The following is a 14417-nucleotide window of genomic DNA, read 5'->3' on the forward strand; positions in this document are numbered from 1 at the left end:
AACAATCTAAGATAATAACATTCAGCGTTATTTGGATGTACTGTATTTGTCGGCACTATTATCGATTTTTGGATCGTAGGAGAATGCTGCTCGTTCCAGGTTCACAGGAGCATTGTGTTTGCGGAATCGGTCAATTTCCTTTTCCCGGGCTCGCTGCTGTTGTGATCGATGTGCCCCAAACTCGTTGCATTCTTTGTCTATCCACTTCATTCTGATTTACTGCAGAACGCAAATGTGCCATACCAATACGACTGTTACCATTATCAGTCTCTTGCTGGTCTACTTCGACGACCTATGTTAGGTCGTTTTCTTCTCGGCATTGTAAGCAGTATCTGATATTAATGTTTTCTTGCACTAATAATGTTAACCTATAATGGCGACAGCTGTTTTACCCAAAATTGCATGCAGTAGTAAGTAAACATATGATACTGAGACACTTCGTCATTTGTATTTGTTACAGCTGTTAAACTAATTATCGATACATAAACATCAATCAAACGTTTGACAGGTAAGAACAGTTTGTATGGGAAAATCAAATTGTCGTTTTTAGTATTTTCCTTGCAATTTTGTTATATTTTCTCATCGTTTAAACCTTCCCTGGACTTCCACGAACATTTCAAGACCAAAATTATCCAAATCGGTTCAGCCGTTCTCGAGTTTTAGCGAGACTAACGAACGGAAATTCATTTTTATTTATATAGATATCTAAGTATTTAAAGTAATTAATTTTTACAGTAACTAATAACAAAAAAAATTATACTATGGAAACTTTAAATTTTTTCCAAAAACGAATTTATTTTTATATCTTGAGTTCTGAAACACTCTGTATATTGTAATTAAAGGCTTTGACAATCTTGATGTGACTTAGTGAATAACAATTTTATGACAGTATAAATGTTCTAAGGAAATGCCATACAATTATTTGTCTGTATTTAAGTGTGTGTAACCTATAATCTAGTTTTATAAAACACATCTTATTATACCTGTGTAAATGTTTCTTGATGTTCTGATTGCACTTCACCTTTGTGTAAGACATCCATTAACTTTAAGCTTGATGGGCTCTGGTTAACACCATGAACTTTGGCCTGAAAATCTGGCATCAGTTGCTTTTTCCTTCTGTTTACTTGAAAGCGATGTTTCCTCAATGTATTGCGGTAAAGAGCTACTCTGTCAGTTGCATCCTGGGAGTATCTGTAAAATCATTGTTCAAGATTTCACTATAGTTAACAATGTTCCAATGTTTTTTTATTTATTTTAGAAAATTATTAAGTCTAACTTATTCAAATTTGATATTATAATATTATATATTTTATATAATATTATTATCTATAATATATGAAAATATAATGTAATGTGGTATATCTCAAAATGGGTTTGTGTTACTCGAGGATGTAAAAACTACAGAACAGATTGTACTGAAATTTTATATGGATTCTTAGGATCTCTTGTTAACATAAAGACTTATTCCTATTTTGAATATCCCTCCTGACTATGTTCCATTGACCTCTGAAGTTGCAAAAACTCCCATTTTGGTCTCTAAAGATGCATTATAGCAAACAAGTGTTATTAATTGAAATAGAATGTTAATGTAATGAACAGTTCTGTGTAAACATTGTTTTATCACAACCATAAGTTTAGTTAATTGTAGTTAAAAGTAGATATTGGAAGCAGAGGTGAAAAATCTGGCAGACAAGGAGGACAAAACATTAGTAAAAAAATAGTGGGAAAACAAGGAATTCTACACCTTGCCGTACCCCTCTTAAAAAACCTTTTGGGGGAACAAATAATGCTAAGAAAATCCAAAACAAATTTAGTATTTCCTTACAAGTTCAAAAAATGAAAACCTCAAAACCCAACGCCATAATCTATACAACCATGTATGATAGCAGCATATCTACACAACAGAGCTCAGAAACCAATAAGCAATTCATGCCTTTGATCTCTAATAACACTAATAAGATAGACAAACTCCCCCTACTTCTGCTAAACTCCGAGACAAAAATGAAAGCATAGAAGAATTTTTTAATAAAAATCTAGCCAGTAAAATCACATCTGACCAAAATCAGCCTGGGAAAACCAGTCAAGATCCAACAATAAAACTCTCGACTAATGCAACAACAGGGAGAATCAGACAAACTCCGTCAAAAAAAACTGCACAATCAAGCAGCAACTGGGAGAGTCAACAAAACTCCGGCTAAAAAAACTTTACACTCAAGCAATAACTGGGAGAATCAGTCAAACTCCAACTGAAAAACTGTCCAACACTACTGAATATGACAATTATGACAGTGACTCCAGCAACATTGCAGGATCACCTTTTTTATCACCAAATGAACTTGTTAATGTCCATCCAAATTTTCATTTTTTAGAAGAAAATCATCAAAAAAAGAAAAGATACAAAACAAAAATATTCTGGAACAAAATATCAGTGCATCACAGCAGAGAGACCCAGGATCATCACACAATAAAAATATTTTAAAAAAATCCATCGTCTCCTCATTCTGCATCAAAACACACAAGAAATTTCAAATAAAACTAATAGACTTCAACATCTAGTTGAAAAAATTAAGCCAAACATACTGATTCTGACAGAGCATGGTCTTAAACGAGACCAAATAGAGAACACTGTAATCACATGATACTATCTCAAGGCCCACTTCTGTAAAACAGAACATAGGAAAGGTGAGGTTGCTATCTATGTTGACAAAAACCTTGAAAGGCATACAGAAGAACTTATTGTTGTCCAGTTTTGCAGAGAGGTTACGCTTGAGGCTGCTCTGATCAAAATCAGGCTTAAACAATCAGTTATCCACATTCTTGGTACATACAGATCTCCTAACGGAGATTTTGTTTTAGCACTAGAAACAGTGTCTAATATAATCACTAGTACAAGAATAGACTACTATCCTCTGGTCATAATGGGGGACATAAACGTTGACATTTTAAATCCTGACAGAAGAAGTATTTTATTAGATGAGACTCTGGCCTCTCATAACAGCAAGAGGGTACAACTTCCAGCGACCAAAATTACCCCAACTACACAATCCTCTATCAACTGGATTTGTTCTAATATTTATACTGAGAAGCTTGACACAAAGGTTATCCATGCTAGCATCTCAGACCATACTGCCCAAAGCTGTGAGGTCAACTTCGCAGTAATACAGGATAATCCACTCAGAATGAGTCGCTGCCTCAGAAGAAAAAATCTTCAAGAGCTCAAATGCATACTTGGGGAAGAGAACTGGTCAAACATTCTGCAAACTGAAGATGCTGATGAAGCTTTTGAAAGATTGAGCTATACTGTAAGACTTGCCAAGGATGCAGCATGCCCTCAGAGGAAATTCAAAACACGCCATAAACTAAAACTAAATATTTTGCTGACTATGAAGCCAATAGACTAAAGGACAGATACCTGTTAGCCCTTAGTAAATATGAAGTGACAGGATCTATTGATGACAAGGAAGAATCAATAAGATGTAAAAAAACTATGACTTACGACTGAAACTCTTCAGAAAACAAGCAGCATCAGACCACATTGCCCGTGCCAACAATAAATCCAAGGCTATGTGGGAAGTTATAAACACAACATGGTCCAAGAAAGGAAAGTCAGTGAACAAAATAAAGCTAGAAGTTAATGGAAAAATCATTGACAACTCTTTAGAAGTAGCAGACCATCTAAACTCTCACTTCTTACACATAGCTGAAAAAACATTAGAAAAAAATAATGGAATAATAAGAACTTTTTTACCACCTGTACAGCCAGCACTTCAATAGCTGCTCACAAACCTTCGAGAAACAAATGAAAATGAAGTCAGAACAATCATTAACAACCTCAAATAAAAAAACTCATCAGGTTTAGATGAGATTTCTTCAAAAATAACAATGACTTAGCAGTAAATTACTACCAAAACTGCCCAAATAGCTTTTGAAAGGAGATCTGAATGTGTGCCATGTATACCAGAGGTTGCAATGAATGACAAAGTTTTTGGGCATAACTCTGGATAAAAACTTATCCTGGACATCTGATGTAGACAAACTCTGTAGGAAGTTGAGTTCCAGCCTCTATGCAATTAAAAACATAAAAGCTTCTACTGATGAAACAAGTACAAGAGCTGCTTACTTCACTTTGTTTGAGGCTCACATAAGATATGGTTTAGTAGCATGGGGAGGAACATCAGCTGGTCAGATTCAAAGGGTTCTCAAAAAACAAAAAACCGCAGTCAGAACACTTGCAGGACTGCAACCACCAAACAGCTGTAGAGAAGCCTTTAAAACCCATAAGATCCTCACTATTGTATCACTATAAGTTAAGTATACATTCAAGAAACTGTGATGCACGCAGTAAGAGAGGGCCTACCAAAGCGGGGTGAAGTTCATCAGTACAACCTCTGAGACACTACTTTGTATGACCTTCCAACCCACCGACTGTCACAGTTCGAAAAGAAGCCTACATACTCGTACATCAGGAGGAAGCTTCACAACCACCTGCCATCAGAGCTGAGAGACAAAGGAGAGAATGAACTTAAACCAGCACTACACAAATGGCTTGCTGACCGCCCCTTCTACTCCATAGAAGAATTCTTTCAAAAAGCATTTGACATTTAAATTTTACAATGTAACCTTTTATATAATTAAAAAACTTTATATGTTGTAAAAAACACTTGTATTGTTTACTATGACGCTAATACTGTTCTCAATGAGCATGTTAATAAAGAATTTTTGTCTATTGTCTATAATATAACCACTATTTTCAATTTGTTTACATTAATAGAGTTTTGTTGATAGTAACAGAACTTCTTGTTTCAACCTGTGCTGAGCACAGAGTAAGAAAATATACAGATAAGAAAATTCAAAGTTTTAATAAAAATAGTCTTTTAATTGTATATTTTAGTAAATATTAAGGATGCAGTACTTGGTCAGTAATGTAATGCAGATATCAAATACGGATACTTATACAGTGTCTTTTTAAGTATGGTTTAATTTTTTAAGTGTTGCATTCCTTAGACATGTTTTGGATACCTGGATTCTCTCAGTAAAAAAGTGTTTGTGTATCATTTTAACACATTAATTTTATAAAATCTGTATAAAAATTATTTTGAAATAATACTTACTTTGCACATACTTCTTCAAAGACTTTTCTGTAAGGCCTTTCACCTCTGCGGATTAGATTTTTCAGTTCTGCCTTGAGTTTGAGTACCTCAACGTCAATAGAATTTGCATCATGATTATGTGGAATGTTGATGAAAAACCTATCCCGAGCTGGCTCCCATTGGGCAGTGCATCCACAGGTCTTCTCACGGCATTTTAGGTACAATTTTCCATTCACGCTTCTGTTACGGATGTATAGATAATTGTCTTTCGTCAACAAACCAAAGTCCACCCGTGATCCCTCAATTTCATCCATTTCTCAATGGCACTTACAGGCACAATGTGTGCTTCTAAATAATGTATTACTGCAGATAAAAGATCTCTAGGTCAGGAACCTTGAAACAAAAAAAAGGAAATCAGCAACTTATTATTAACACTACTCCATTACAATAAAATACTGTACATGAAATCGTAAACATTCCACCAGTACTTAGCAACCATCTCTATAGATTCGTTGGTGAATTTAGGAGATTTAAAAAATGACTAGGATATAATATAATTACAGTACGAACTATTGCACACAGTGGTTTTCTAAAAATCTCCTGATAGCTTCAAAATTTAGACTAGTTCAATTTAAACAATGTATCTTACATTGCGCATATTGGTCCTGGATGTAAAAATTGTAAAAAAATGAATAGAAACATATTTTAACCAATATTCATAATATTTTCCCTGATGGGACTGGATGGAATTCCCATAAGAGCTGTAAAGAACTGCATAGATAAAATAAAAGGACCACTGATTATCTTCGATAAATGCTTCAATCAAGTATGTGACTTTAGAAATAGATTTGAAACTATTATTGAAAATGGTGTGAGTTAAGTGTGCAAATATCCCTCCAACCAGTATTTATTTATTTATCAAAAAGAATGTCTGTTACCCGAAGAAAATAATCTACTGTTAATAAGACAATATGGATTCATCAAATAAACAAATCAGCAAAATTGCTTTCTATAAATTATTACACCGATGCTAGAGAGATTGTACATATAGCTGTTACACCGATACCTCTAATTACTGTGTTGACATAGTCATCCTCATCCATAAATTGATCTTTTTAGGCAGTAAAAACTTAACTATAACCTGATTCTTTCATATTTAGGAAACAAATTTCAGATTGTCCAGTATCTGACAAAACCCAAAATTTAGATTCAATAATAACAAGAAATTAAACATGGAATATATCATTACACCTAGTATATGTTCATAACAATAGCCTACTGCGTTAAAAAAAAAATCAAAATTATTGGTCTGTATAGTGCCAGAATTATCTCCTGAGTCAAACAATATATTTATCGCACTATATCAAATATGAGTATCTATAAAGGGTAAATATTTACTTACTTACACTTTGCTTTATTTTTTGTTTTTTTTTCAAAAGAAAATCTCTTAAAAAGTAGGCCTAGATAGAGAAAAATAAGAATACAATTAAGGTGTAGCAAACCAAAGCATTTTTACAAATCTTGGAAAATAAACAAATAGCCTAGTCTAGGGCGTTTATAATTATGCCTATGGCAACCAGAGCAAGGCTGCAGTAGCCCTAGAGTTACAATGAATGAAAAATATCCCTTGATATAGTACCTATCATTATACTAATAAAATTCTAGAAGGTCTGATTACAAACTTCAAAGAGTATACTGTTCAAAAGTATACTGTTAATAGAATATATTAGGGGAGAATTTAACAAGCGGCCTACACTTGTTAGTTGATTGTTATTAACCAACGATTCTATACATATTTTCTAACTTTGATTTTACATAATAATCATACATTACAAGAATTGTAATACATTGGGAAGACTTTAATAAACAGCTTACACTTGTTATTCGATTCCTATTATCGAACAATAGGATATATTATCCAACTTCGATATGTAAAAATCATACACAATAAAGAGTTATAATAAATTACCATTACAAGAAGAATCTCGTTTAAAAACGTAAATTTAACAATAACATTACAAAACACCAAACCAACCATGGCCTAGACTTAGATATCAAAGAAACGTTACAATATATATAACTTGCCCAGCTTGATATAAATAAGTACCGGTAACCACTTTTGTGAAATGGAGGAAAGAATTCTCCCCATGGGTTACCAAGAAGCCAAATCCACATATTGAAGCCACTTAAACAACCACTTGTAAGAAATATCTCACATATTTTCCTCATATGCATCGCCATTTTCTAGGTCTCAAAATACTTTAATTAGTTACTTCTTGCTGTTTATTGTTTATATTAAAATTACTATAACTAATAAGTTGCAATCATGCTAAGTTAAATAAATTGTAATATTGAATTATTCCTTCGGATCAAAACAATTGAACCATTTGATAAAAGCAGCTGAATAACAAGTGAAGGCCACTTATTAAAGTCTACCCAATACATTAACAAAAATAATACATCACAATTTTTAATAAACTCTTTTGCCTAGTCCTACATACTAGAGAAATGTTACGGCATTTAGAGCTTGCCCTGATAACAGTAACCCTTTTGTGAAATGGAGGAAAGGATTCTCCACAACAGGTGCACTTCACTGCAGTACAAAAAATAAGTAGAGTACGATAAGAGGACCCGGTTTTTCATATCGATACTGACAAAAGATATTACTTAATTATAACTAACAATACAACCAACCCATACTGATTTTCGAACAATAACTAACTTGTATAAACTTTTCAAACTTTTCCATATAAAAAAGTATTGTCTTTTATTAACAATAACAGCTTATGAAGGACCGTGAAACGAATTTTAAAAAGTGGGATATCAGCCGACCTGTTTGCAGATATTCTCTATGAGTATTTGTACAGAAGAGAAGTATGGTTTTCTAAAAAGGATGCTTTCAACAACTTATTTAAAGCGTGTTATATTGAATGTTTGTTATATTGTTATTTCTTTATTATTTATGAGTTTCCTATTTCCAGTTCTAATTGTTTGTTTAATTGTTATAGCTTCTTTATTATTTATGAGATTTTCATTGTGTATTATATTAATTATTTTAATTTCGGTATCTACGAGTTAAAGGTTGACCCGGCAAATCATTAATTTGATGTTATTAACGCATTCTGCTCATCCTCCTGAACAAAAATATATATGGTTTTAGGGGGGTGCAAATGACCAATAACATGGTTTTAGGGGATAAATTCATAAATAGGTAATTTTTCAATATTTTAATGTTCTGTTCGTGTGCTGTGTGTCTCAATATCTATGTACCTCAATGTTATACTACGGCCGGGACTGATAGAGTATCTTTTATCCAAGCACTCCGGGGCTGTGGTCACGTGCTTCTCAAGATATTGTGTGTTGTAGTTCGGATAGAGTGACTGCTTGTCAATCATGGATCAACCATCCACTAGTTTGACGAATGGTAGTGAACTGTGTCGGAGTGTTTTGTCGGGCACATTAGGACTTTATGTTTTGACCGAAATTAGATTATTTCCTTTTAATGAAAAGTGTTCTACATTACTGTCCATTTATACATTAATATTGGGTTTTTATATGATTTATTAGGTTTTTTTATACTTTACATAAATTTCATTGCATTAATTTTCAATTTCTATTTCTGATCAGCCCCTCTAGAACTTGATATTTTACTGATAGGTACATTTTGAGGGATGTTTTTCTTTCGTTCACATCAGTGCGGGGCAGCACCGTGGTGCCACAGCCCGTGCTGATGTCCAGAGGCACTCATCTCAACCCATAACAACTAATCAATTGGTAGCTCAAAATTAATAAAAACATAGTCATTAGGGTCAAAATTCTGCTCATTTTAGAATTATTTTTCTTTTACGTTTCCAAATATGGTGACGCATCCGATGACATCAGCACGAGATTGAATCAATGTCAAAAAAGGTCACTTGACTCCCGACGCGGATGTACAACATGAAAATATTGCTCCGTACATGAAAAGTAGTACAATTTTTTATGTTTTACAACTCCTACCCCATGAAACGCTGTATTGTTTTGTTCAGTAGGATGATTCCAATAAATTAATAATGCAAAACTCGTATTTTGCCGCTCTGGGCATTACTTTAACAATTACCTTAATTTCAAACATGATTTTTATTAAGAATATAGATATGTTGACATGATTGATAGACTCGTATGCGATATGGGAACATTAAGTATTGATGATTACAGTAATTGATATAAAAACCGGGTCCGCTTAATGTACTCTACCCCAAAAAATTACCAAGATAGTCTGCTTGTATTGTACTCTTCAACTTCTCTTTACTATTCACCACGAACTTTCAATTACTTATCTAACACAATTTCCTCATATTCATCGCAATTTACAAATTCTCCAAAGAATAAATTACTTTAGGTTCTTTATTGGGGTAGGGTCCAATAAGCGGACCTGGTGTTTTATATCGAAGAATATAATCATCGATACCTAATATTCGCATATCGAATCATAGACTATCAATCGATATAAAAGTAATAACAATCATATGTTTTAAATAAAATGTGAATTTAATGATGTAACAAATAACCTTTACCATTACTTTCTTTTTTGCATCTGAAGACGACCATGTTAGCTCATCTGACAGTTACATTTGTTACCTTTCCACAAATATCACATAATGGATTCTTAGGTACTAACCCAACATTCTGAAACCATAAAAAAACATGTTTTATTGTCTTTTAAAGCAATTTCGTGAAGCTTCCTAAGATTGACAGCCATTTTTAATACACAATGTTACTTATGTGACATTTAAAATATTACCTTAATTGTATTATTTGAAAGTGTTTCATATAGATTATTTAAGTTAATTGTTAAAAATAATTAATCAGTATCGATTGATTATATCGATGGTTATGATTAAGTAATATCGTTTGCCAATTTCGATATAAAACACCGGGTCCGCTTATTGGACCCTACCCCTTTATTGTTATGGTTATAAACAAAAGTTGAAATGATAGAGAGGTTAAAAAATTTGTAATATCAAAAATCTTTATTTTATAACCACAAAGGAAATGATGAGTGTAGGCTGCTTATTAAAGTCTACCCAATTATTAAAAGTGGCAATAGATCGCTTTAGGTAAGTAATATATAGGTAAATAAATATTATCCTATGAGATGGGGTTATTAAAAATATAATTAACCTTTCAAATAGTATAGTTACTCATAAACCTAGATGACACAAATTGCACTGTTCACACATAGTAAACCACATAGTAATATCATAATTCCTAATTTCACTCAAATATTTCAAAAGGATACGACTAACGGTATCAATTAAATTGTATTATTATTTCCGCTTCGACTATAAAATGTAAGGTTAAGATTTTGTTTACATCAACTCCATAGACATGCACACGGAATAAAAAAAAACTGGAAAGTCTTATGTTAAGTCGGTGATACGATTTGAATTTAGCGCACTCTTACGGTGTAGTACTTTATTATTATTACAATATTCTTTATTTGTGCATTCTTAGAGAATTACATTAGCGTCAATACAAAATAATAAGATTTTCATAATGGTTTATGTAGTCCATTGAGTTCTCCAGCTCAGAAATTCTTCAATTGTGTAGAAGGGATGACTCAGCAGCCATCTTTTTAGTTTCCTTCTTAAAGTTCAGGCTTCCTTCTTGAGATTTGATGTTATCAGGCAGCATGTTGAATAACTTTGCTCCCATCTAGGAAGGTTTTTCTTCAAAACAATGCTAGCCTGTGAGCTGGCAAATTGAAGTTTGCAGCGTGACGAGTGTTGTGACTGTGGAGATTTACTGCCTCTTGTCAAGTTTTTTGTCTATTGCATACATTATCACTTGAAGAATGTAGAGTGCTACTACGGGTAAGGATACCATACTCGACAAAAGCTGTTCGACAGCTCTCTCTTGGTTGCATTCCAGCCAAAATTCGCAGGCATCTCTTTTGTAAAAACAAGAGGTCTTTGTAAATTCCGTAAACTAGAATTTCCCCATAAAACAAAGACCATATCGGAGATGGGAGTAGAAACACTACATAATATGCAACAGTTGCTGTTTTTCTTGTCACTAATTTCTTTTATTCTTTTCACCACATATAGTCCAGTACTTAGTTTTTTTACATAGGTTGTCTATGTGCTGAGTCCAACTGAGGTCATTGTCAATAACCACTCCTAGGTACTTGGCTACATCCACAGGAACAATATTGGGTAATACCCCTACTTCGTGTGTTTCCTTCTACCCATAACTAGTTGTTTCGATTTAGCCTCATTTACCACCAGGTTGTTATTGTGGCAGTATTGAATTGCCATCTCCATGGCAATGTGTGATGAAACCTCTAATCTACTAGGCATTTTGTCACTTAGTAGGAGCACCGTATCATCAGCATACATGATGGTAGTTGAATATTGTTCCAGAAATCCAGGGAGGTCACTGGTGAAAAGAATAAACAGTACAGGGCCAAGAACGGACCCCTGTGGTACCCCTCTTGTGACTGTTAAGGGCTTTGATCTCACTAATCTTGTACACCCCTTATCCAAGTGTTTTCAGCATCTTCATTAATAATTGGTGATGGTCAAGGCAGTCGAATGCTTTACTGAAGTCTAGTAGAATTGAAGTGGTGGTGTCTCCAGCTTCAAGCTTGTCAATAATTACATTCTACTAGACTTACTATTGCTGTTGTTGTAGATCTGCCCTTTATAAAGCCATGTTGCTGTGCTGTTAGTAGATCGTAGTATTTCAAATGTTCCAAGAGGCGGCACAGCACAATTTTTTCAAAAACTTTGGACAATGTTGATATTAAAGATATTGGGCGATAATTACAAATTTCAGCAGAGTTGCCTTCCTTGAACAAAGGTATTACTTTGGCTAATTTTAGGTAACATGGGAATTTACCCTCCTTAAGTGACAAATTTATGAGAAGAGTCCGTGGCTGTGCAAGCTCATTACAGCAGGCCTTGAGAAGTTTGGAGGATATGACGTCTATTCCTGCAGATGTCTTGCTTTTTAAGGACATTATAATATGTTTTACTTCCCTAACTGTAGTAGGTTGTAGGTAGAGGTCTGGAGTGTTGGAACTACTAGTTGCATGTCGCCTTAAGGCCTTCAACTTGATATCGTAGTCTTTCTTTTTAAGAGCAGCTTCTTGCTTATGTTCTAACAATCCCCGTGAGTATGTATTGTGACTGCGCCCTTAGAAATTCATTCTTCAAGTTGTCAGCTTCCGCGTCAAACACTCTTAATTCCTTTTTTCCTTTTCGGTTTTGTATACTTGTAAGGACAGGCATGGTTTACAATCAAATTGACTGTTCTATTAAAAAAGTTGTAGGCAAAAATCTTTTGTACTTGTATTAGTCTTTAAATCATTCCACGATTCCTGAGCTAATTTTTGCTTGATCTCTGCAATATTTCTATCTGTAAAATTTCGTTTTTTTTATGAAAGACGAAGAGGCGTTTTCAGGATGAGAGTTCACAGCAGCAAGTTGAGCAGAATGATCAGAGATGGCTTCATGCAGCACCTGTACAGTAAGTTCCTCGTCTCTCAAATCGGAGCATACACAATCAACAGATGTTCGCGATGTGGGTGTTATTCTTGTAGCAGGAAGCATTATACTGGTAATATTTATAACTCAATAGCATTTCCTCAAGCATATTCTGTTCACGACCTGAGTCCAGGCAATTAATGTTGATATCGCCCATAAGAATTGGTAGGGCTCCTCCAGGTTGGCACTAATTTTAGAGCTTGAGTTACAATATTAAGGGACACTTCTAAATTTCCATGTGTTCTGTAAATCCCCATAATGTATATATGCTGCTGCTCCAATTTAACATTAATCATAGCAACTTCACACACCATTTCTACACTTAAGTGTGTGATCTGTTCTGGTTCAACAGAGAGAGTTGCCATAGATTCCTTGCAAAATATGGCCACACCACCCTTTCTGTGTATTTTTTCGACTGAACTCCGCACCAATGTATACCCAACCAGCACAGTGTTTTGAAGTTTGGTCAGTTTGTAAACCATGTTCCGTCAATATTACGTACCCTACCTAGTTAATGTTTTGATTGGTGTCTTATTGCCCCGTTCAAAAATCACACTTGCATTTAATTCTCTGAAACCTGCTTCAGTCAAAAAGTACTTCCGGCTCTTTTAATATATTTTTTGTATGAGATATTTCAAGTGCCACAGTTTAGTTTGCCTTGCTCAGTTCATGGAATATTTAAAAATAATCATTTCTAAGGTTTTGCGTTATAGAAGTCTTGCTGTTTTTCGAAGTGTAGTCTAGATAAAATGGATCGTTCAGTCATGTTATTGTTCATGTCACCGTTTTCCCTAGAGCCAATGTTAAAATTCACATCACATTGTCAAAGAGCCTGCCAGTTTGGAATACCTTATGCCTTATGCGAAAGCATTCACAACTTCGTTCATTAAGGTTGGTTGTATAGCAGTGTTTAAATAGTAATGCTTTAGATGTTTTTAAATTGTCACTGGCGCAATGTGGAGTAAACGTTAGATAGTAACTTTGTCTCTACTATCTGCATTACATTACTGATAAAGCACAATATACCTAATATTTTATAAAATTTTAACTTAAACAGATGTTTCAGCCACTTTGTCGAACTTAGGATGAAAATGTCAACAGTTGTATAGTGCCAGTTAATTTGTTTTTCAATTTAAGAAGAACAATAAGTAAAAATTATACACAGAAACAAAATTAACAATTATAATTGAGTTAGATGTTAACCATTGTTAACAGGTTGACTGCTACGCGGATGTGTCTCAAAACTTGATTGCCATGAGTATAAATTTTGATACTCACGTGTTTAGTTCCACAGGCCATACGTATAATATGTGATACTCACAGGGGTAAATATATGTTAGTATTCAAGAATGAAAAAGTTCTATTTATTGGTAATTGTAATATTTTATTACACATATTTATTATTAACTATTAAATATATACTATTTCTTAACTTTAGCCACTTATTTTTATGGTTAGCAATCCTGACTTTGTTTGCAACACGTTTTTGCTTCACTGCAGTTTGTTTGTTTAGGCTTATTTGATGTTACAATCATAGTAATTAAAAGTTTAATTAATGTTGTGATGTTTATTTTTAACCATAGCTAATAAACTTGACGATGAATATATTTAAAACGTAAGTCTAAAGACTGATAATCGTTCTGTAGTCTATGAAATTGACAATAATATAATTGATATACTTAGTGTTTGAAAAGAGCACATATTCAGACCCAGACTTTGTTTGTGAAGTTAATGAGATTGAATCAAATGATGTTGAAAATCACATAATTTAAAGAGCACATTGTCAGGTTACTGTTTA

The 14417-nt window shown here is 33.7% G+C and overlaps 1 protein-coding gene across 1 annotated transcript in view; it reads right to left on the reverse strand.

Annotated features, from left to right (window-relative positions):
* Positions 1-10445, reverse strand: part of LOC124360738 — a 57252-nt gene extending 46807 nt beyond the window's left edge. Inside the window, exons 1-3 of the mRNA XM_046814597.1 lie at positions 10254-10445; positions 5112-5483; positions 984-1191 (exon numbers count right to left, since the gene is read on the reverse strand). Of these exons, the coding sequence (XP_046670553.1) occupies positions 984-1191; positions 5112-5404 (501 nt within the window). The 5' untranslated portion in view covers positions 5405-5483; positions 10254-10445. The remainder of the gene's footprint in view (positions 1-983; positions 1192-5111; positions 5484-10253) is intronic.
* Between the last annotated feature and the right edge of the window lie 3972 nt (positions 10446-14417).

The sequence above is a fragment of the Homalodisca vitripennis genome, chromosome 4 (genome assembly GCF_021130785.1).
Source record: "Homalodisca vitripennis isolate AUS2020 chromosome 4, UT_GWSS_2.1, whole genome shotgun sequence".
Taxonomy (NCBI): domain Eukaryota; kingdom Metazoa; phylum Arthropoda; class Insecta; order Hemiptera; family Cicadellidae; genus Homalodisca; species Homalodisca vitripennis.